General features: G+C 41.1%; 1 protein-coding gene across 1 annotated transcript in view; it reads right to left on the minus strand.

Moving 5' to 3' along the window:
- Positions 1–25,964, minus strand: part of washc3 (WASH complex subunit 3) — a 39,147-nt gene extending 13,183 nt beyond the window's left edge. Inside the window, exons 1-3 of the mRNA XM_028816489.2 lie at positions 25,758–25,964; positions 6,637–6,735; positions 439–504 (exon numbers count right to left, since the gene is read on the minus strand). Coding sequence (XP_028672322.1) covers positions 439–504; positions 6,637–6,735; positions 25,758–25,808 — 216 coding nt within the window. The 5' untranslated portion in view covers positions 25,809–25,964. The remainder of the gene's footprint in view (positions 1–438; positions 505–6,636; positions 6,736–25,757) is intronic.
- Between the last annotated feature and the right edge of the window lie 265 nt (positions 25,965–26,229).

A 26,229-nucleotide genomic window follows, 5' to 3' on the forward strand; every position in this document is an offset into this window, starting at 1 on the left:
GTTCACCCTGAAACACTTGAATAAAAACAAGTACAGCTTTTATGTTTGTAAGAAAACAGATGGACACCACAAAGAAACTACCTTAAGGAAATTGAGGAATAAAGCTTATTGGACAAGTAGATGGAAATCATTAGGCTTTTAGTAACTGACAGGCTCAGCTGTCAATGGCAGCATTCCAAAAATCAAACATTTAAGCTGCCATGCGTTGGTATATATGAACATATAAAACCTGGCAACATTTCTGTAAGCATATCATATAATATCAACAATTTATGGCGTGTTCAGCAGACATCCATTATGATAAAATGACTTTCATTACAATTCTGGGTATAAGGTGGAATTGCTACATCCATTCCAAGATCCCTTCTTTCCTTTTTTGTATTTATTCCATGACACTAACAGTCTGCTCTGCTGAGAGTTGTAATTAACAAAACCAACCTTAGCTTCCAAAATGTTTAAAGTAGTTTCAATTTGCTGAATACGCAGGGAGATTGATGACAGTTTCTGGAAGAAAGAAGAAGAAGAAAAAAAAACCCATAATGTATCACCAATACAAGATCAACATTGAATGGAAAGGCAATTAGCACTGTGCTATGTAATGTGCTTACCTCCACTTTATTATATTTCAAAAAAGCAAAGACATGTGTAAATCTTTCTCCTCTTCCTCCATGAAAAAAAAAACAGTCCTGACTGGATGGAGCATTTTAGTTTACTTTATACTGATACGAGCTGTATATACCCGGCGTTGCCCGGGGCAGAAGTAACCTAATCGGTCAAACACTTACATATATACCAAAGTAAACCTAATCGGTCAAACAGCTTCATATATACAGAAGCGAACCTAATTGGTCAAACAGTTATGCATGTGCAGAATGATTTTACAAACATTATGCGTGTTAACAATCATTAAAAAGAAAAGATTGAGGAACTGTTCTTCTATATGTGATGAAGCCACTAATAAGACAGATTTTTTTCAGGACCCAGCTGTTTCATAACTAAACTACTGCCACCCCCAAAGTAATGCCTAATAGTGGTTTTTTGGGGTAGCTGTGGAATAAAAAGGGTGTTTTTTAGTCAGTAAGAATCTGACAGTACCCTTCAGTACGGGCTGAAGGGTGCCTATGTAAGGTTTTACATCCTTCCCGTATGGAAAAAAAAAAACATACTAAACTTTTTTTTCATCATTACAGATAATCTCAGTGAAATCGAAGTACGCATTCTCAATTTATTTTTATCTAATTTTTACTTTTTCACAAAGCCATCCCATGCCAATTTGTATGAATAAACTTTTGCTAGAGAGTTAGCAAAAGTTTATTCATGCACATATTTTAATACGGATAATCTATCTCTAATCCAGGTTCTCATTTTCATTCTAATTTAAAATAATAATAGATACTCATTTTTTTCTTCTGTTTTAGAAAAACCAATCTATGCCACCTACGTCTTCGTCAAGTCAGCTTCATCCAGCTTCATCACATATAGAAGAAGAGTTCCTCAATCTTTTCTTTTTAATGATTGTTAACACGCATAATCTTTGTAAAATTATTCTGCACATGCATAACTGTTTGACCAATTAGGTTCGCTTCTGTATATATGAAGCTGTTTCATCGATTAGGTTTGCTTTTGTATTTATGTAACTGTTTGACCAATTAGGTTTGCTTATGTATATAGATTAGCTGTTTGTCCGATTAGGTTCGCTTCTGTATATATGAAGCTGTTTATCCGATTAGGTTCGCTTTTTTTATATATGTAACTGTTTGACCGATTAGGTTTACTTTGGTATATATGTAAGTGTTTGACCGATTAGGTTACTTCTGCCCCGGGCAACGCCGGGTATATACAGCTCGTATATATATATAGCAAAATACCCGCGCTTCGCAGCGGAGAAGTAGTGTGTTAGAGGTTATGAAAAAAAAAGGAAACATTTTAAAAATAACGTAACATGATTGTCAATGTAATTGTGTTGTCATTGTTATAACTGTTGCTGTCTTTTTATATATATATATATATATATATATATATATATATATATATATATATATATATTATATATATAATATACACACACACATAAACATTTATATACATATACATATATATACATATCTACATATACACATGTACATATATATACACACACATACATAAACACACACAAGACTTACTGAGTGAAACGGGCTTTCATTGACAATCATGTTACGTTATTTTTAAAATGTTTCCTTTTTTTTTTCATAACCTCTTTAACACACTACTTCTCCGCTGCGAAGCGCGGGTATTTTGCTAGTATATATATATATACACACATACATGCAGTTTTAATAACACAGAAATCAATATAAACATTAACATCATTATCATATGAGAATATGAAGTAATATATAAGAAGCACATTTCATATAAATATAAATTATTAAACAGTAAAATCTTCTTCTGTAATTTGCTACCGTGGCAATTTGTGTGTCTGTCCAGGATTTTAAATGACCTGTAGCTCGCAAACCGTTGCACCTATACACTTGAAATGTGGTACACATATAGTACGTCACGTCTACTATCCGCTTTATGGGTGATGATTGTTTTAGTCTTTTTATCTTAATTTTATTTTATTGTACAATCAAGTCCTATCTGCGCACAGCAGGGCAGCCGTGGGCGGATGCATATGGTGTATTCACTCGATGTTATCGTGCATTGCGCTGTCAGTGGTATTTTGATAAAAGAATTTGAACAACATATAAGAAGCGTATAAATTATTAAACAGTAAAACATTAACATTTAAGAAGTAAAGTTACATTAAGTACTACTGCTGTGCCTTCGGGTATACCTCATTTTTTGTTTGCCCATTACATGCTTAAATGTATACATTTTTTGGTGCACCTACCCGAGAACACGCGACATATAACCGAGCGTGGGAGAAGCATGGATTTTAAACACGCGTTGAGTTGATGTGCTGGTCTCCCTCGTGAAATAACTGGTAATGTTTGACTAAAATCTACAGCGAGTAAAACGACATTAGCTCCTTTTTTTTTTTTTACGATCTCTGAGATGTTGCTTTTTTCGGTTCAAGGCTTCATAAGCTCTTTTATGTTGTATGGTGTACTTATCCCAAACCATCATCTTTGAATGTTGCAAGACTTTCGCCTTGTATGTAGATCGGGGTAATTACATTCATTGCATTCCTAGTCTGAATCACAATGTGATTGTATGGGTGGTTACCTGGCACTGTAGGGTTGCCACCCGTCCTTTAAAATACGGAATCGTGCCGCGTTTGAGAATGAAATTGCGCGTCCCGTTTTGAATCAATACTGGACGGGATTTATCCCGTATTTTTTTTATCATTTTTTTTTTAAAGCAGCGTCTCATGCAAATCATCCCACACGCATTTTATGAAGATGCCTCCTTTCCTACTTTTGATTGGGTAATACTTGATGTCATCGTTAGTTTGATTGGTGTTTTTAACTGTCCAGTGAGTAGGGCGTGTCTTTCAACCGTAAGCAGATTTTTTGCACTGGTATCACTGACCTCGACGACGGCGACGTTATACGTCAAAAATAAATTACGATAAATGACGATTTTAGCGATACTTTATTACGACGGCGGCTACATAGACACGATCAAATAATAACAAAAAAATCAAATAATCATTCTACATTTTCAAAACGTCGAAAAAACGACGGAATGAAAAAAAGGCCCACCCGACGACCCACCCATTCCATTTTTATATATATAGATATGTTAACTATGCATTGAATAGGGCTAATTTATTTAAAATGCAACAATTGGTAGACAATAAAAAAAAAAATAACTAAACGTATTTATCTCATTACAGTGTTGCAGGGAGTAAGTGCCTGTCTTTGCAGTACTAAAAGCAAGACAGGAATCATCAAAAGATGGGTCAATGGTCCATTGCAAGGCACATTCACACATTTACTTTTACAGGGCTAATGTGTAGTCACCACATCTTGGGACATGAGAGGACACCGTAGTACCCTTACAAAATCAAGAACATGGAGAAAGGTTGGATATTTACACTTAATATATAGACTGGGCTGACAAACAAATTTGGGCACCCAAAGCTCTAAGGCAACATAATGAATCATGTCTGCTTACTTTCGGTCTCAACGTAATCTTTACTAAACTGAAAAATAACTACTACTGGTGTCTCAAAACACTCTTATAAAGAAATGTGTCCATTGACAATGAAAGCTGGTTAAACAAAATGGGCCAATGTTTAAAACAATAATTGAAACAGGGAATAGAATATGATGTGCTTTCTTGCCTTGTGAAAAATATATCTGGGACATGGACAAGGGAGGAAATGCCGTTAACCTAATTCAGGGTCACGAGGGTACATTATAAAGAAATACATAAAGTGTCGGTGAATCATATGTGTGTTTGACATTTGTGGCTTAAAAGGTCAACCCCAAAAACTTTGGAGGATGGGGTCAATGTGCAAAAATGAATGTTCACTTCTGAAACACACATCTAAAAGCAATGCACACCTATCAAAGAGTATAAAGGGGACTTAAATAAACTCCATGCTTAGAGTTACAATACAAGGAAAACTATGATAGGTTTTTAAGAGAAATGCATGTTTATTGTGAAGTAAGGCTCTTACAACCAGTACTTAGTACCTTAAATAACTGAGTAAAAAAAAAGAACATTAGTTTTTGTCTTTTATCAAATTTAATGGATAATTAAAAATGTTATCACTATTACTGTAAGAGAAAACACTCTGAAAAACATGGAAATAAACAATGAAAAGAACTGGGCCAGAGGGCCCAAACCAAAGTGATTTTCCTTTCAATTCTTGAAAGCAAGAGTCAAAAATAAACTTTAAATATAGAGAAAAATGTCTGTCAGAATCTAACTTGGCAAGATGACCCTGTCTGTGCTTCACCACAGGATTTCCTGGACTTTAATTCTTGCATAACATTATAAATGTTTAAAGTTAGCTGAAATCACATCACTAATACGTGCAAGGCAAGGCCAATGTAAGTCCTGTTGGCCAAGGAGATAAGCATAAAATTCTGTTAGCGAATAGTTCATCAATTTAATGCCGAAGCATTTGAAGAATTTGAATTAGCATGAGAGAGCTCCCATAAGATTACGTGCATTGTCAAGTGTACACAATACAACAAAATTCTTACTTGAACACAATCTCAGAATACTGATGGCAATAAAAACAGAAAACACATAAAGAATGCACAGAAAACAAAATATACTGGATATTTTTTTTCTATATACTGTATGTATGTGCATGAGAACACATGCAGTATTTTTTATGACTAGCTATTCAGTAATCTTGCAACCTGTGGAAAGAAACTTGCTCTCTGTTGCATGAATGCCAATTTTCCTCTGCCATTTGCCAGAAAGCAAATGTCAGTAAAAATGATTGTGCCGGACATCTGAAGTCTTTAACAATACTTTGTGCCTCTCTAAATAAACCGAAAATATAATGTATATATAAAATTTCAATTACAAGTATTTTGATAAATATTGCTAGTGTGATACAACTTATGACTTAAAAATCTCAAGGCCAGATACTAACAGTTTTATGCAGAATATTTGTAAATGAACACTAAAAGAAAAAAAAAAATGGACTTGAATATTTTTATTATAGTGTAAACATATTTCACTAAACTTCTAAAAAATATGTTTATTATACATAGAGCATTAAATGGAAAGAAATTAATTAAATAAAGATAACCATAATAAAATGCAACAACACTGCAGAAGCCTCTTGTGTTTTTCACAGTATTCAACTTGATTTAAGTTCTACATCTGCATATCCCTGGCACTTGAATATTTAGCTCCGGGATGAACAATCTGGAAAGAAAATATAACCAGCACTCTAATTTTACTGAATAAATCCTACCCTGAAATTTTGTTTTCAATGATATTTTGTATTTCAGAGCATTGAAACTCAACATTATTTTTAATGCAAGTTTTTTTTTCACATGCTAGATCACATTTACAAATTACTCTACATGTTTACTGCTGAAAATTGTGGTTAATGTATGGCAGTATGCTTATTGTTTGCTGTTGGTACCAACCTACTGTTGCCTGTTTCTGGGAGACTTGCAAGAAAGAATCTCATTGTACTTCATACACATGGCTGTAAACTTACACAGACACAAAAACATTCTTGAAAATAATCAATGGCAAATTAAGTAAGCTATAGCACTACACAGCTTAAATATTTTAAAAAGTATTCAACTGGCAAGATCAAGCCTTTAAGAGGTTTAAAACAATCGTAAGACATAAAATAACATGTTTACTCCAACTGATGTGCTTTGGGGAGCCATTGCCTATCCTGGTAACATCAGGCGTGAGCTAGAAAACAACCTTGGAAGGGATCCTAGTTCACTGCAGGATCCACTTACACTTTCCTATTTCAGTTAATTTAGAACTGTTACCCAGAGCATCTAAGAAAAAACTTAAACAAATGCTGAGAAATGTGCAGACCTCACACAAGACAATGACAGGACGTGAAATTTGAATGGAGGAACTTGGATCTGTAAGGTGACAGTGACAACTTCTGTGCAAACCTTTCTAAGATGGAAATTTCATTAATACTATAAACCAGGACAAATTGATTCTGTGAAAAAAAATGCAAGCTCTCCATAATAACATACTTACCTCTTCACAAACAGATGAAAAGCGGTTAAGAAACTGGACTGTATGCACAATAAACTGGTTGAGGAATGCAACTATTCTTTTTTGTTGTATGGCAGGAACCTACAATAAAAAAAAATCATCATCAGCAAACCAGTCTTTAAGAACATTTTTAAATACTTCTATTGGAATTCAAATGGAAAAAATGATTCCTTTGTTAAAAAAATTCACACAAATGATTATACAGGCATGTGTTTTTACACTGACAAGTATCAAGAAGGCCACATAACTAGAAAAAGTGTTGGATCACCATGACCTTTAGAAGTATGCCGCCACAGAAGCAAAGGAAAGTTTGTCTCCATGATGCATTTTTGTCAATAAAATGAAGAACCAAATTTGCTTGGTTAGACTTTGAAAAAAGTACAGTGTACCCCAATGTCCTGACTAAACTGCCCATCACGGCCTTGCCCACATTGGCCCCCTAATCATCCACTGTCCCTTACTGGCTCTCTCTTTCACCACTTCACCACCTAATCACTAATAAGTGGGGAGCATACAGGCGCAAAATGATGCTGTTGCATCATCAAAGTGGGTGCTACAGATTGGTGGTGGTTGAAGTAGCTCCCCACTCTCAATGTAAAGTGCTTTGAGTAGAGAGAAAAATCACAATATAAATTATAATTAATAATAATAATACACAAAAGCATTGGTCATCAAGAGGCAGGATGGTCAAGCAAAAGTATCCTGGCATAAATGAACCATATAGATGTCACAATGGGACAATACTGGCAGTGATAAGAGAAAACTGCTCACATTCATTAGGAAGGATCTGGGAGACTGACAGGGTTGTGCGAAAGGCAATCAAAAATCTTATATCAAAGGCTTCCATTGGCTAAAGAGATAAAGCACCCACCAATAAATATTGAGAAACACAATTGACAAAGACACAATGACCTTCAGAGATAGGACTGTTGACCTGTGATCATTAAGATGGAAACTATCGTCCTTTGCTTTTTCTGGCTGCCTTTAGTTTGGTGGCAAGCTCAATAAGCCTGAACTACCATGTATAACTGTTCTATCTACTTTGTCTACATGTCCAGATTAACACCACCAGATGCAGAGATAATATCCATCCATCCATCCATTGTCTCCTGCTTATCCGAGGTCAGGTCGCGGGGGCAGCAGCTTGAGCAGAGATGCCCAGACTTCCCTCTCCCCAGCCACTTCTTCAACCTCTTCCGGGAGAATCCCAAGGTGTTCCCAGGCCAGCCGAGAGACATAGTCCCTCCAGCGTGTTCTGGGTCTTCCCCGGGGCCTCCTCCCGGTTAGACGTGCCCGGAACACCTCACCAGGGAGGCGTCCAGGAGGCATCCTGATAAGATGCCCGAGCCACCTCATCTGACTCCTCTCGATGCGGAGGAGCAGCGGCTCTAGTCTGAGCCCCTCCCGGATGACTGAGCTTCTCACCCTATCTTTAAGGGAGAGCCCAGACACCCTGCGGAGGAAACTCATTTCAGCCGCTTGTATTCGCGATCTCGTTCTTTCGGTCACTACCCATAGCTCATGACCATAGGTGAGGGTAGGAACATAGATCGACTGGTAAATTGAGAGCTTCGCCTTGTGGCTCAGCTCCTTTTTCACCACGACAGACCGATGCAGCACCCGCATTACTGCGGATGCCGCACCGATCCGCCTGTCGATCTCACGCTCCATTCTTCCCTCACTCGTGAACAAGACCCGAGATACTTGAACTCCTCCACTTGGGGCAGGATCTCGCTACCAACCCTGAGAGGGCACTCCACCCTTTTCCGGCTGAGCACCATGGTCTCGGATTTGGAGGTGCTGATTCTCATCCCAGCCGCTTCACACTCGGCTGCGAACCGATCCAGAGAGAGCTGAAGATCACGGCCTGATGAAGCAAACAGGACAACATCATCTGCAAAAAGCAGTGACTCAATCCTGAGCCCACCAAACCGGACCCCCTCAACGCCCTGGCTGCGCCTAGAAATTCTGTCCATAAAAGTTATGAACAGAATCGGTGACAAAGGGCAGCCCTGGCGGAGTCCAACTCTCACTGGAAACGGGTTCGACTTACTGCCGGCAATGCGGACCAAGCTCTGGCACCGATCGTACAGAGACTGAACAGCCCTTATCAGGGGGGCCGGTACCCCATACACTCGGAGTACCCCCCACAGGATTCCCCGAGGGACACGGTCGAATGCCTTTTCCAAGTCCACAAAACACATGTAGACTGGTTGGGCAAACTCCCATGCACCCTCCAGGACCCTGCTAAGGGTATAGAGCTGGTCCACTGTTCCGCGACCAGGACGAAAACCACACCGTTCCTCCTGGATCCGAGGCTCGACTATCCGACGGACCCTCCTCTCCAGGACCCCTGAATAGACTTTTCCAGGGAGGCTGAGGAGTGTGATCCCTCTGTAGTTGGAACACACCCTCCGATCCCCCTTCTTAAAGAGGGAGACCACCACCCCGGTCTGCCAATCCAGAGGCACTGTCCCTGATGTCCATGCGATGTTGCAGAGGCGTGTCAGCCAAGACAATCCTACAACATCCAGAGCCTTGAGGAACTCCGGGCGTATCTCATCCACCCCCGGGGCCCTGCCACCAAGGAGTTTTTTGACCACCTCGGTGACCTCAGTCCCAGAGATGGGGGAGCCCACCTCTGAGTCCCCAGGCTCTGCTTCCTCATTGGAAGGCATGTTAATGGGATTGAGGAGGTCTTTGAAGTACTCCCCCCACCGACCCACAACGTCCCGAGTCGAGGTCAGCAGCGCACCATCCCCACCATATACAGTGTTGACACTGCACTGCTTCCCCTTCCTGAGATGCCGGATGGTGGACCAGAATCTCCTCGAAGCCGTCCGAAAGTCGTTCTCCATGGCCTCCCCAAACTCCTCCCACGCCCGAGTTTTTGCCTCAGCAACCACCAAAGCCGCATTCCGCTTGGCCTGCCGGTACCTATCAGCTGCCTCCAGAGTCCCACAGGACAAAAGGATCCTGTAGGACTCCTTCTTCAGCTTGACGGCATCCCTCACCGCCAGTGTCCACCAACGGGATTGGGGATTGCCGCCACGACAGGCACAGACCACCTTACGGCCACAGCTCCGGTCAGCTGCCTCAACAATAGAGGCATGGAACATGGCCCATTCAGACTCAATGTCCCCCACCTTCCTTGGGATGTGGTTGAAGTTCTGCCGGAGGTGGGAGTTGAAGCTACTTCTGACAGGGGGCTCAGCCAGACGTTCCCAACAGACCCTTCCAACACGTTTGGGCCTACCAGGCCTGACCGGCATCCTCCCCCACCATCGAAGCCAACTCACCACCAGGTGGTGATCAGTTGACGGCTCCGCCCCTCTCTTCCCCTCCTTTAACCGCCACCTTATCGTGGTGGAGGGGTTTGCGTGTCCCAGTGATCCTAGGAGCTCTGTTGTCCGGGGCTTTATGCCCCTGGTAGGGCCACCCAAGGCAAACTGGTCCTAGGTGAGGGATGAGACAAAGAGTGGTTAAACAAACCTCCTATGAAGAAAAACAATTTTGGACGACGTTTTCCCTTGCCCGGACACGGGTCACCGGGGCCCCACTCTGGAGCCAGGCCTGGAGGTAGGGCTCGATGGCGAGCACTTGGTGGCCGGGCCTGCACCCATGGGGCTCGGCCAGGCACAGCCCGAAGAGGCAACGTGGGTCCCCCTTCCCATGGGCTCACCACCTATGGGAGGGGCCAAGGAGGTCGGGTGCAGTGTGAGTTGGGTGGTGGCCGAAGGCGGGGACCTTGGCGGTCCGATCCTCGGCTACAGAAGCTGGCTCTTGGGACGTGGAATGTCACCTCTCTGAAGGGGAAGGAGCCTGAGCTAGTGCGCGAAGTTGAGAGGTTCCGGCTAGATATAGTTGGACTCACCTCGACGCACAGCTTGGACTCTGGAACCAATCTCCTTGAGAGGGGCTGGACTCTGTACCACTCTGGAGTTGCCCCCGGTGAGAGGCGCCGAGCAGGTGTGGGTATACTTATTGCCCCCCAACTTGGAGCCTGTACATTGGGGTTTACCCCAGTAGACGAGAGGGTAGCCTCCCTTCGCCTTCGTGTGGGGGGACGGGTCCTAACTGTTGTTTGTGCGTATGCACCGAACAGCAGTTCGGAGTACCCACCCTTTTTGGAGTCCCTGGAGGGGGTGCTAGAGGGCATACCTTCTGGGGACTCCCTCATTCTGCTGGGAGACTTCAATGCTCACGTGGGCAATGACAGTGAGACCTAGAAGGGCGTGATTGGGAGGAATGGCCCCCCCGATCTGAACCCGAGTGGTGTTTTGTTATTGGACTTCTGTGCTTGTCACGGATTGTCCATAACGAACACCATGTTCAAGCATAGGGGTGTTCATATGTGCACTTGGCACCAGGACACCCTAGGCCTCAGTTCGATGATCGACTTTGTGGTCGTGTCATCGGACTTGCGGCCACATGTCTTGCAGAGATAATATTGAAATGGAAAACATTCTAATCCTGACAACATTCTTGAAAACCATACGACCCAAATAAACTGTCATGGTGTGGCACGCTGTTACTTATAACCTGCTGCTTTTGTTTTGGTAAGGCTTAAATTCTTTCACCCATTGACCCACATTTTGTGGTAAGCTAGTCTTATGCTATTTTCCAGCATGACAAAGTCATGATCACACATGGCTAGCTTTCACTGTGAATGCCTACAGGATGTCTGCAACCTTCACGGTCTCTGAACAGACATGTCAGTTAATTGCTTAATATGGGATACTGTAGAACAACAGCTAGATAGATAGCTAGACAGCTAGATAGATACTTTAATAATCCCAAAGGGAAACATACTCCAGCAGCAGCATACTGATACAAACAACAGTACTAAATTAAAGATTGATAATAATGCAGGTAAAAACAGACAATAACTTTGTATAATGTTAACGTTTACCCCCCCCCCCCCGGGTGGAATTGAAGAGTTGCATAGTTTGGGGGAGGAACGATCTTCTCAGTCTGTCAGTGGAGCAGGACAGTGACAGCAGTCTGTCGCTGAAGCTGCTCTTCTGTCTGGAGATGACACTGTTTAGTGGATGCAGTGGATTCCCCATAACTGATAGGAGCCTGCTTAGCTCCTGTCACTCTGCCACAGATGTCAAACTGTCCAGCTCCATGCCAACAATACAGCCTGCCTTCTTTACCAGTTTGTCTAGGCGTGAGGCGTCTTTCTTCTTAATGCTGACTCCCCAGCACACCACCGCGTAGAAGAGGGTGCTCGCCACAACCGTCTGATAGAACATCTGCAGCATCTTATTGCAGATGTTGAAGGACGCCAGCCTTCTAAGGAAGTATAACCGGCTCTGTCCTTTCTTACACAGAGCATCAGTATTGGCAGTCCAGTCCAATTTATCATCCAGCTGCACTCCCAGGTATTTACAGATCAGCACCATCTGCACACGGTCACCTCTGATGATCACAGGGTCCATGAGGGGTCTGGGCCTCCTAAAATCCACCACCAGCTCCTTGGTTTTGCTGGTGTTCAGGTGTAGGTGGTTTGAGTCGCACTATTTAACAAAGTCCTTGATTAGGTCCCTATACTCCTCCTCCTCCTGCCCACTCCTGATGCAGCCCACGATAGCAGTGTCATCAGCGAACTTTTGCACGTGGCAGGACTTGTATTGTATTGGAAGTCCGATGTATATAGGCTGAACAGGACCACAGAAAGTACAGTCCCCTGTGGCGCTCCTATGTTGCTGACCACAATGTCAGACGTGCAGTTCCCAAGATGCACATACTGAGGTCTGTTTTTAAGATAGTCCACGATCCATGCCACCAGGTATGAATCTACTCCCATCTCTGTCAGCTTGTCCCTAAGGAGCAGAGATTGGATTGTGTTGAAGGCGCTAGAGAAGTCCAGAAACATAATTCTTACAGCATCACTGCCTCTGTCCAAGTGGGAGAGGGATCGGTGTAGCATATAGATGATGGCATCCTCCGCTCCCACCTTCTCCTGATATGCAAACTGCAGAGGGTCGAGGGCGAGTTGAACCTGTGGCCTCAGGTGGTGAAGCAGCAGCCTCTCCATGGTCTTCATCACATGTGATGTCAGAGCGACAGGCTGGAAGTCATTCAGCTCACTAGCACGTGATACCTTTGGGACTGGGGTGATGCAAGATGTTTTCCAAAGCCTCGGGACTCTCTCCTGTTCCAGGCTCAGGTTAAAGATACGCTGTAGAGGACCCCCTCCCAGCTCCAATGCACAGACCTTCAGCAGTCGTGGCGATACTCCATCTGGAGCCGCTGCTTTGCTGGCACGAAGTCTCCTCAGCTTTCTGCTCACCTGCGCTGTTGTAATTGTGGGTGGGGATGTCTCTCCTATGCTGGTATCAGCAGAAGTATGTGTGGAGGGTGCAGTACTCCGAGGTGAGAGTGAGAGTGGGTTAGGGTGGTCAAACTTGTTAAAGAAGTTGTTCATTTGATTTGCTCTCTTCACGTCTCTCTCGATGGTGGCACCCCGCTTCGAGCTGCAGCCAGTGATGATCTTCATCCCATCCCACACTTCCTTCATGCTGTTATTCTGCAACTTCTGCTCCAGCTTTCTCCTGTACTGCTCCTTCGCCACCCTGAGCTGGACTCGGAGTTCCTTCTGCACGCTTGAGCTCATGCTGATCACCGCCTTTAAAAGCCCTTTTCTTCTGGTTCAAAAGGCCCTTGATGTCACTTGTAATCCATGGCTTGTTGTTAGCATAGCAGCGTACAGTTCTTACTGGAACTACAATGTCCATACAGAAGTTGATGTAGTCGGTAGTGCAGTCAACAACTTCCTCAATGTTCTCACTATGTGACCCCTGCAGGATATCCCAGTCTGTAGTTCCAAAGCAGTCTCTCAGTGCCTGCTCTGCCTCAGGGGACCACTTCCTGAATGAGCGTGTGGTTGTAGGTAGGACCCTCACTCTTGGTTTGTAGTGAGGCTGAAGCAGGACCAGGTTATGATCTGCTTTCCCAAGCGCAGGCAGTGGGGTGGCGCTGTATGCGTCTTTAACGTTTTCATACAGTAAATCAATAGTCTTATTTCCCCGGGTGTTACAGTCCACATACTGGGAGAAGGCAGGTAATGTTTTGTCCAGCGTCACATGGTTAAAGTCTCCAGCGATTAGCACAAGCACCTCAGGGTGCTGCGTTTGTAACTTAACAGCAGCAGAATGGATGATGTCACTCGCTGTCTCCATGTCTGCCCGAGGAGGAATGTACACGATAACAACAATGTGTCCAAACTCTCTGGGCAAGTAATAGGGACGCAAACTTACGGCCAACAGTTCGATGTCCCTGCAGCAAGTGGAGACTTTGATGTTAACATGTCCAGAGTTACACCACCTTGTATTGACATAGAGAGCTAGACCTCCTCCTTTGTGCTTCCCGCAGGTACTTGCATCTCTGTCCGCTCTAACTGTGCTAAACCCGGGTAGCTCCACGTTAGCATCTGGGATGGTGGTAGTTAGCCACGTTTCGCAAAAACACAACAAACTGCATTCTCTGTAGGTTCTGACATTTTTCACCAGCGCAGCCAGTTCGACGATCTTATTTGAGATTGAGTTCACATTTCCCAGAATTACAGAAGGCACTGAAGGCTTAAAACGCCACTTTCTCGCAAGCCGCTTCATTTTTAGCTTAGTGCCGGCTCTGCTGCCACGATACTGCCTTTTTACCTCGTCGGGTAAATAGGGAACCACACCGGCACTGGCATTTGTTCTCAGCGCTCGAAGCTGAGTACTTGAATATACGAGTCTCGGCGTGTAAAAATCCATGCCCACGTTGTAAAAGTAAGTGTGTCCAGGGAACGAATCCACATAAAATCCACATAAAATAAAGTAATACGAGTGATCAATAAAAAAAGAGAAAAACAAAAATAGAAAAGTAGAAAAATAAAGTCATACACGGAGCTGCTGAAAAGGCTGCCACTCTCGGCGGCGCCTGAGTCAAGAAGTATAGTCCACTCCAAACCTTTTGCTACCAATTGCCTATCTACAGAAGCAAGAGTATAAAGTTGGCTTGGAAAGGCATATCTAACTGTACACAACAATACACAGCAATTAGGCCACCAACCAGAGAACATTTGCCCATCACTGACTAAATTGTGTAGACCTATTCTTTATGATAAATCACTTCTTTGCACGTTTTGGCAAAAATCTCTTAATCTTATGACACCTGCCCAGTACAACAATATAAAAGCAGACTGTGAGTTGATTATATTGTGTTTCATGAAGGCCATGAAAATACATTCTCACAATCCTTTGTAGTTGAACTGGTTGCTTTTCTTTTCAAAGCCTGTATCCACAATTTTTTTGCAAAACACTTGTTCTTACTACCAAAAGCCCATCCTTCTTCACAACTTAACCACTTCCCCCTAAATGTTTATCTGATAACTGAAATCACTTTAGGAAGGCTAAGGCCTAGACTAAAAACAATACTGGTTCAAAGCCCACCACTTCTTCATTGTGCAACACCGAGTAAGCTATATAAATTGTCTGCTCTGTTACTGGAAAAAAGTAGCAAAGTCTTAAGTCTGAAGAAATTACATTATTTGGTCTTGAAAACAACATCATCTGTAACATTAGAATAAATACACAGACACTGAAACAAGAATTTTTTTTTTTTTTTTGCAACATATTAATTAAATCTACCATAATGAGAATAAGAGCAAAGGTTTGGTCCCCAAACTTCTCTTTGAGGCACTCCAGCCATTCCACGTGTTTGTTAAATTCCATCACCAGCACACCCGATTTAAATCAATGAGGTAGGGACTAGCTAAACCACTGTGTGTGTTCTAATGGTACAATTTAACAGAAATGGGTGCAATAAATAGCAAACAACCACCCTCAGTCTGTCAGGATGGGCAAACACACATACTCCACCCTTACCCTGAGCATTGGTGTGCCGCAAGGATGTGTACTAAAGCCCCCTTCTCTATGCACTCTTCACCCATGACTGTCAACCCATCCACCAATCAAACATCCATCCATCCATCCATTGTCCATCCCGCTGAATCCGAACACAGGGTCACGGGGGTCTGCTGGAGCCAATCCCAGCCAACACAGGGCACAAGGCAGGAACCAATCCCAGGCAGGGTGCCAACCCACCGCAGGACACACACAAACACACCCACACACCAAGCACACACTAGGGCCAATTTACAATCGCCAATCCACCTAACCAGCATGTCTTTGGACTGTGGGAGGAAACCGGAGCACCCGGAGGAAACCCACGCAGACACGGGGAGAACATGCAAACTCCACGCAGGGAGGACCCGGGAAGCGAACCCAGGTCCCCAGGTCTCCCAACTGCGAGGCAGCAGCGCTACCCACTGCGCCACCATGCCGCCCCAATCAAACATTATTGTTAAATTTGTGGATGATACGACTGTCATTTGGCTTGTAACAAACAACAATGAAGCTGCATATAGGGAAGAGGTTCATAATCTGACAGCATGGTGCAGCACCAACAACCTGGTCTTAAATACCAAAAAGACCAAAGAAGTTATTCTGGACTTTAGGACCACTAAAAAGACCAATCACAGTCCGATAACAATCAATGCAGATGCTGTGGCTTTAAGTTTCTAGGAGTCACCATCTCAGAGGACCTGTCCTGGGCTGACAAAAACTTGGCTATAATAGGCAAAGCACAACAATGCCTCTATCTTCTCAAGAAGCTAAGGAGAGCTAACCTCCCCCAGGAGCTGCTGGTTAATTTCTATAGATGCACTGTAGAGAGCATCTTAACTAACTGCATGATGGCCTGGTACAACAGCTGCACCAAGGCTGCTAAAGAAGCCCTGCAGCGGGCTGTAAAAACAGCAGAGGCCATTATTGGGACTGAACTGCCATCACTCAAACTCTTGTATAAGACTCGCTGTGTGAGAAGGGCCAAAAACATTCTCAAGGACAAAACTCAACCTGGAAATTCTTTGTTTGAGCTCCTCCAGTCAGGCAGACGCTTTAGGTCAATCCGTGTACGCACAAACAGACTGAAAAATAGTTTTTTCCCATCTGCCATAAACTTTCTGAACTCTGAATCTCCTCAATCTGAGATCATTTTTAATTGAACATGTGCAATATGCTATATTGGTAATGTGCAATAACTAATGTAATACAATATATAATATGTAATGTACTATTCATTAACAGCTGCAATAACAATTTATGCTGCTGAACTTTAAGAAATAATTATTTGCTCTGGTTACTTGATCACTTAACACTGTATATGACATATCTGGAATTTTTTGAATTTTCTTTAAATGCAACTTGGGGTTGTCACAAAAAATAATTTTGTTGTGTTACACAATGACAATAAATTGCTTGAACTTGAACTAAAACACTAGAGTGCCTCAAAGAGAGACCTGGAAATGATATGGCTAACACATTTTGACAGCCCAAAAATAACAGATGGTATCAACAAGACTGTAGATAGAAAACAACAGCACACCACACACTGGCTCTTCAACATGTGGTAATCAAGCTGTTAAAAAATTGAAAAAACTGGGCAAGCTGAACACAGCAAACACAGCTAAAGACCCAAAAAGCTACCTGCTTCAGAAGAGCAGTACTTTCTTAAGAAAGAAATCCAATGAAATGCTTGTTCAGCATCTGACAGAGTCATTGGATACAAATGTAAATGTTTTGACCAGGCAAAGAAGTGTTAAAGGCAATGTTGCAGTTATGAAACCATTATTGCAAAAAGGCAACAAGTAAAAGAGATTACAGTACAGAAAATATTATAATGCACAGTGACAACTATTGGTAGAAAGTCTTAAGAAACAATGATGCAAAATTTTACAAAAACACCAGCATGTCAAAAGAGTTGACACCAGCCTTTTGTGAAGCTTTGTCATTGGTATGGGGGTGCATTTCAAACCAAAAGTGTATTGAAAATACTCAAAAATCAATGGAATGATGAATAATGAGAAACATAAGCAAGTTGCATTTCATCATATTGGACCTGTGGGAAAAAAAAGGGGCAAAAAATAAAATGTCATCTTTCAGCACAATAACAACTAAACAGAATTAACACCTACTACAGTATATTTGGAGTGCATGTATGTAGATGAAACACTAATAGTGTTAGGCCTCAGCATGACAGGAGCAGTGGTGGATCAAAGAAATAAAGCAGTCAAGGTCAAAAGAAGTATTATGGCAAATGCTACAAGAAGCCTAAAGAAAACTGCAAGACAACTTGAAAAAGGTTATACAGCATTACACCAAAAACAAACTACTTCAGTTTTGTATTTTAAAGGAAACCACACACGTTTCTTTATTCTTTTTATTATTTGTTCTAATATAATTCAGTGTTGTGAGTAAATGCACAAGTAAAATAAACACTTCTTGCCAAAATAACTACAGGTAGTTTAAAAATTATTTTTAACATTTTTGTATATTACTGTACATAGTACAATACATACATATTTTACTCCTTCTAATTCAGCTGGTATGGCCAGTGATGAAAGTATAGGTTGATATCAGAGAAGGATACACACAGGAAAAACCATGGAACCAGATGGAGTCTATCCTTGAGTTTTTAAGGACTATGATGACCAACTTTGTGGCATCTTCTATCACTTGCTAAATCTGTCACCAAGGCTCCAGAAAGTTCTGCTGTCATGGAAAATATTCTGAATTGTTCCAGTTACAAAGAAGACAAGCACACTTTAACTCAATGACTATAGACTGATGCCCCTTATATCCCACAGCATGAATACTTTCAAGAGGCCAGTCCTGGACTACATGAGTCCTCGAGCCCACATGTCAAAGAACACTTGGACCTACTGCAATTTGCCTATTGGACAAAGATTGTTGTGCAAGATTCAATTATTATCAATCTGTTCCACAAGTCTTATTCTCATCTGGACAAAGTCGGCAAACCACAGTTTGTTAGGCTCAAGTATTGTCTCTTTGATATGGACGTGAACAACACTGGAGTCATTTATCTGTTTACATTGTACTCCTAAGACTATTAATATAACATCAGATCATGTCACTTGCAGAAATTCCCAGATAATTCTGCACTAACTGGGTGTATTGACAAGGGAGGTGAAACAGTGTATGGTGATCAGGTGCAATGAAAATTGTCTACCATTCAGTATTTTCATATTTCCGGCCATTACTTGGAATGGATGTGGAGGTGGTACACATTAAAGTCAAGCTGGACTGGTTTGATAAGCTCAGAGTGGACTCTTTCTTACAAGACTGTATTTCTTTAATGTGGGTAGTGATATCCTATACAGTTAGGTCCATAAATATTTGCACAGAGACAACTTTTTACTAATTTTGGTTCTGTACATTACCACAATGAGTTTTAAATGAAACAACTCAGATGCAGTTGAAATGCAGCCTTTCACCTTTAATTCAGTGGGGTGAACAAAACGATTGCATAAAAATGTGACGCAACTAAAGCATTTTTTTTTTTAACACAATCCCTTCATTTCAGGGGCTCAAAAGTAATTGGACAAATTAAATAACTGGAAATAAAATGTTAATTTCTAATACTTGGTTGAAAACCCTTTGCTGGCAATGACAGCCTGAAGTCTTGAACTCATGGACATCACCAGATGCTGGGTTTCCTCCGTTTTAATGCTCTGCCAGGCCTTTACTGCAGCGGCTTTCAGTTGCTGTTTGTTTGTGGGCCTTTGCATGCTCAATTGGGTTAAGATCAGGTGACTGACTTGGCCATTCAAGAATTTTCCACTTCTTTGCTTTAATAAACTCCTGGGTTGCTTTGGCTGTATGTTTTGGGTCATTGTCCATCTGTATCATGAAACGCCGACCAATCAGTTTGACTGCGTTTAGCTGGATTTGAGCAGACAGTATGTCTCTGAACACCTCAGAATTCATTTGGATGCTTCTGTCCTGTGTCACATCATCAATAAACACTAGTGTCCCAGTGCCACTAGAAGCCATGCACGCCCAAGCCATCACACTGCCTCCACCGTGTTTTACAGATGATGTGGTATGCTTTGGATAATGAGCTGTTCCACGCCTTCTCCATACTTTTTTCTTGCCATCATTCTGGTAGAGGTTGATCTTGGTTTCATCTGTCCAAAGAATGTTTTTCCAGAACTGTGCTGGCTTTTTTAGATGTTCTTTAGCAAAGTCTTTCTATTCTTGAGGCTTATGAGTGGCTTGCACCTTGCAGTGCACTCTCTGTATTTACTTTCATGCAGTCTTCTCTTTATGGTAGACTTGGATATCAATACACCTACCCCCTGGAGAGTGTTGTTCACTTGGTTGGCTGTTGTGAAGGGGTTTCTCTTCACCATGGAAATGATTCTGCGATCATCCACCACTGTTGTCTTCCGTGGACATCCAGGTCTTTTTGTGTTGCTGAGTTCACCAGTGCTTGCTTTCTATCTCAGGATGTACCAAACTGTAGATTTTGCCACTCGTAATATTGTAGCAATTACTCAGATGGGATTTTCTGTTTTCGCAGCTTAAGGATGGCTTCTTTCACCTGCATGAAGAGCTCCTTTGATCGCATGTTGTCTGTTCACAGCAAAATCTTCCACATGCAAGCACCACACCTCAGATCAACTCCAGGCCTTTTATCTGCTTAATTAATAATGACATAACGACGGACTTACCCACACCTGCTCATAAAATAGCCTTTGAGTCAATTGTCCAATTACTTTTGAGCCCCTGAAATGAAGGGATTGTGTTAAAAAAAATGCTTTAGTTGCCTCACATTTTTATGCAATTGTTTTGTTCACCCCACTGAATTAAAGCTGAAAGTCTGCACTTCAACTGCATCTGAGTTGTTTCATTTAAAATTCATTGTGGTTATGTACAGAACCAAAATTAGAAAAAAGTTGTCTCTGTACAAATATTTATGGACCTAACTCTACATGTTCTACAATTCTGTGATGGCCACTGTGATTTCCTACTCTGTGGTTTGCTGGGCAGGTGACAACATTCCTATAAAGGCCTACCAAATCAACAAATTGAGTAAAAAAGACAGGCTCAGTTATGGGTCATATAATGGACCCACTGGAGGTAGTAGCAAAGGAGAGAATGAAGACAAAACTGATGGCCATTATCAAAAATGCTGCACATCCTCTCTTTGAAACACTAGCATTATGTACTTTTAGCCAACAAAATATTCAGCAGAAGTGTGTTAATTAACGCTACCGGGCCTCCTTCATTACTACAGTAGTATGCCTGCATAATGCCTCACTAGGAGTGCTCTCTTATCATTAGCCAAGCCATTATTATTATTATTTTTTTATTATTGTTTGTGCTTATCTGCCCTTGTAGGTTTGCTGTTGTTATTTGTTTTCATATTTCTTGAGCCTCTGTAAATTTCACCTTGGGACAGTTCAAGTACTATCTACTATACTGTATCCTTATGTTGCAAGTCATCTTGAATGAAAAGATCTGCCATATAAACAATAAAAGCTGTGTTAAATTTGTTTCCTATTTGGTCATTGCCTTTCGATTTACTGCTGAGCATGCAACACAGTATTATATTCAATGCAGAACCAATTTTCCTACACATTTAAGATCTGTTATAATGGGTAGGTCTGAGAGTCTTCCTTACTGACAACCAGTGTAGATTTTGCAGCAGTCGCCTTCAGGTGTGTGATTGCTACAATTAAAAGCAAGACTCAAATTCCACTTTGAATTCTATCTTGTAATTTTGTTCCTAGCCTGTATTTGCTTAGCTCTTTTGACATTTGCTCTTTAAAACCTATAAAGTATTATTTCACGGTCCTCATACCACCGACTGCGATTTTTGTTGTAATTGGGTTACCTTTTTTTAAATGAACTCATTAGTTTTCTTTATTTGATACTGTTTGTAATCTTGCTAGCCCTATAAGCCACCCTATGATGGTGCATATTACTAATAGTGCTAAACAAAATAAAGAGTGATAAATTTATGTTGAAAGAATATCCATCCATCCATTGTCCAACCCACTGAATTCGAACACAGGGTCACGGGGGTCTGCTGGAGCCAATCCCAGCCAACATAGGGCACAAAGCAGGAACCAATCCTGGGCAGGGTGCCAACCCAACGCAGGACACACACACACACACCCACACACCAAGCACACACTAGGGCCAATTTAGAATCGCCAATCCACCTAACCTGCATGTCTTTGGACTGTGGGAGGAAACCGACGCAGACACGGGGAGAACATGCAAACTCCACGCAGGGAGGATCGTGAAAGAATATAATAAAAGTAATATAACTTGTGAAGTTTTTCTTTGTGTTCATTTTCAAGTACTATCCTCAAAGTAACCCACTGGTTAGCAGTGAAAACTGACATCAGTAACATTTATTGCAATTTAACCAATTAAAAAAAAAGAAAAAGAAAAAAAGGGGGCTATATTCACTACAGAAAACTTTGAAATTCAGCATAAAATGACAAAAACAGAGCCTAAACCAGCACACAAGAAAAGGACCTTGAAGCAGTGGCTACCAAATTCCAGTATGCATCAGGGTTGCGCAGTTTTTAGCCAAGGTCCTTGAACCTGCATTCTGCATTTAAATCCCAAACTCCAGAAATACTTTTGTTATCCGAGATCACAGCAGTCTCATTAACCACTTTAGACAGACGGTTGGGCTTTCAGGTAATGCATTAAACATGATTCAATCATAAAGAAACATGGAGAAAACTCTCAATAATTCTTGGTGTTAGTACACCAGAACTGTATAATAAAACGTGGGATGTGCCTCAAGTATGGAACATTATTCGTGCCAAAATAAAATGCAATCCAACATATTAACTACATTGCAAAGCAATGCATATACATGTGGTGCATTTATATTTTGCCATGTTTTTATCAATTCATAATTAAAAGCACATCAACCAAATGATCAATTTCTTTTCTCTATGACACATAAATTTAATGTCAGATTAAAAGCAATGCAAAAGCATACTGCATTTTAATTCTTGTCCATATATTGAGTAAAAGGAAAAGAAACATATGGTATTTTGCTTAGCGACTTCTCCAAGTGTTCTGCATTTTGATTCATGACTATTGAATCAATTATGTCAAAACTGACTATAATCAAATAACCAATAAGCATTAAAAAGTGGGGCAAGGGGCGTCAACCAGTTGAGGTAAGAGGCGTTCCCATCATGAGTTTGTCCACTGAGTGTTAAAGATAGGGAATAGAAAATTGATAAGGCAGGAGATTTACCATCTTATTGAACAGGTGGAAGCTGGTGATGTAAATGAAGACTGGTTGCTGGAAAGGGCCAGTGTAATAGAAGCAGCAACAGGAGAAGAGTTTACAACCTCTACAGTATCATCCTTAGATCACACTCAAGACCTAATGTCCCAAAGAGCTTCAGCATACAATTACATATCATCAACTGGGGCGCGTGTACACCAATATTCCCCTAAATACTGTTTGTAAATACCTGCATATGGCGAGGACTGTACAGGCTACCGCTAAACGTCTTGATGTATTTATAAAGTCAGGACTATCAGAAAAAGAATAAATAATATGAAATCAGGCCAGCTTAACACGTTATTTAAGCAACACTTCTCATCATTTTGGTTAATCACTAATCACTGATGAAATGTATGCTAGCTGCCAGAACACAGAAATGTTTAGAAATGAAACGTCTTTTACCTTAACTGTTAATGCCACTTGCCTCACCTTTTTTGCCAATTTGTCATTTGATTACATTCAGTTTTGGAAGAATTAATGCATGGTCTTAAATGGAAATGCAATAAACTTGGGCTGCTAAGTGAAAAACAATACATTTGCCTTGCTTTTAGTTATGACACATGACCAATGAACATGAAATAAAAATGAATATGCCTTTGCATTGCATTTCAAACTGACATGAAAAAAGTGTTTCACAGTAAAAAGCAATCAATCAATGAGGTGATATGTGTTTAGTTATGACAGGATAAAACTGACAAAATGAAATGCACCCACATGCATATGCATTGCAGTGTACTTAACATGTTGGATTGCATTTCATTTTGGCACGAATAATCTTCCACATTCAAGGATCAGTGATAGTCCTTTTATTAGTCTCATTTTACTTACTCTCATTGGGTCTGAATATTTCTAATCATTAGGTACGCACTACAGCTAGGCAGGTTACACATGGCTACTACCCACGTCTATACAGCCAGATGAAATGCAGTGCTCTGAATGTCCTCATCAAGTGTTTTACTAGCTGTACAGTATGGAACAGCCATAATCTCCTTAAACTACGCAAAGAAAAAAAAAATCTATTATTCGCTGTTAAATAAAAAGGGGGACCTTAAAGGAAAAACTTCATTATCTAAAATAGTAAATTAAGCCAGAAGTAAAGAATTTAGATGTTGTTATGGATTCAGAGACAGTTTTAAAATAACATATTAACTATATTATGAAGATTGACTTTATTCATTTAAGAAACAGAGCAAGTTAAACATTATATATGTGAAAAACTAATACTGTACACACCTTTGCTTTTAGCAGAGTAGATTATTATAAAGCACTGCTTTCAGGAATGTCAATAAGATATACAAATAGACTTATAATTGCTTTTTCAAAATGCAGCAGCAACAAACTTAAATAAGAATAGAAAATCTAAACCCAAATTACCCATATTAATTGGCATAAGGCACTAAACAATCTTATATGTTCCTATTTTTCAGGATGTGTGTCCTCAGCCATCCCTAATTGTAATCTTGGATCCTTACTGCAGAGACTGGCCTAAGCCTAACTGAAAACACACTTTAACTCATCCTTTTTATTATTTATAGCACATTGATCCTACAAAATTAGAATTAATTGCACATTTAAAGATGTACACTTTTAACAGTGGTATGTACAGGCTATTTTCATATTTAACACAGGCCATCAAGCTTTTTGGTTTAGCACATTGCTAAGCTGTCCCAACATCTCTTCTATATACCTCTTAATGGAAGAATTCTGCTGGCTAAAGGTGCTAGACCTCCCCCGTTAGGGAATCAAACCGGGTTTCCAGCGTGAAAGGTGGGGATACTGTATCACTAGACTAACGAGGAACAAGCTATGTACAACTAACAGACCAGTCTAATTATGCATATTTCATTTTTTCCAGTTCCTAATCACTACTTCTGTCTTTTTTTCTTTCTGGTTTCCTGTGGTGGTGCCCTCTGCCAATGCAATCTGTCCAACGTAACTCTGCAGCATCCTTTAGTGTTGAAAAGCATGAAGGGTGTCACAGTTAAGTAGATAAACGAATAATGTTTTTCACATTAAAGTACTGTAAAATGAAGGGGGGTTATGCTAGTTGTGCTTTGGACTTGCAAACCTTACCGGATTTGGCACTTTTGTTGCTTTTACTGTAAACTGTATATTGTTACTGTATACTGTGAAGTCCTAAACTGATGGATTAAAGGCCAGAAGTCCACATGACCGTCATCATCAAGTTCTTCCATGAGAATCCTGAATACAATGAGGACTGATTGTGAGGTCATTTATGTTTGGTAGAATGCCTAGAGGGGGCTGGGTGGTCTCGTGTCCTGGAACCCCTGCAGATTTTATTTTTTTCCCCAGCCATCTGCAGTTTTTTTTTTTTTTTCCTGTCCTTCCAGTCCATAGGACCTTGGCTTTTTTTCTATGTTAGTGTTCCCTTATTCTAACTTTTATTGATTTTGTCTTTTTTCTCTTTCTTCGTCATGTAAAGCACTTTGAGCTGCATTATTTGTATGAAAATGTGCTATAGAAATAAATGTTGTTGTTACTTGTCAAGTACTTCAAGTTACACTTCAACATTTATTTCTCGAGCATATTCTGCACGAATAATTCCGCTCCCCGACGCGGTCCTTGTGGAGTTTGCACAATCTGTCCGTGTATAAGTGAGGTTCCCTTCCATATTACTAATGAAGTGTTGGAATTTTGACTGATCAAAAAAATAAGTATCAATAAATACGTTATATGTATCAAAAGCACTTCCTCTGTCCTCGACACTTCAACACACGCTTTCAGGCACGATGAGACGGAGATATTCATCTGTCCAGAGACTTATCCTTATTTATTTTTTCTTGAGGCGCCCCAAAGATATAAACACTTGAACTGTATATTAAATGTGCTTCATGATAGAAGAGACTATCACGTCGCTACTTTCAGACGGCTTTTTTACATGCGAAACTTAAAACACCAACCTTTGTCAAGTCAATTCCTGAACCCACGATTGGCAGCCCGTCCTCGTCCATGACTCTACATGCATTCGTGACGAATACTAAAAAAACATGTACAGGACAGGGTTTCAACGCGTATAAACAATTAAAATAGTGTTTTATCTGTCGCGGTAACTGCCGTACTTAATATTGTCAGCAGAACATTCACGTGATCTATCAAAAACTGAAGGCACTTTGACCCGGAAGTCCTAACACGATGCCTCCGCAGCTCCGTGATTTAGTAGTTCGTTGGATAGCCAATTGGATTGCAGCTTTTTGTCACTTGGTTTACTTGAGTTGAGTCAGATGACCCTGTCGCCATAGACATAGAATTACTAGACGCTTCATGACCAGCAGCATCTTACGTCAACGTCGCCGCCATATTGCGAGTGGCACTGCTCTGTAGTGAAGTAATGGATAAAGATTCCTCACGCATGTGCTGCTTGGAATTGTACAA

This window comes from Erpetoichthys calabaricus, chromosome 1 (assembly GCF_900747795.2).
Source record: "Erpetoichthys calabaricus chromosome 1, fErpCal1.3, whole genome shotgun sequence".
In the NCBI taxonomy this organism is placed as follows: Eukaryota; Metazoa; Chordata; class Cladistia; order Polypteriformes; family Polypteridae; genus Erpetoichthys; species Erpetoichthys calabaricus.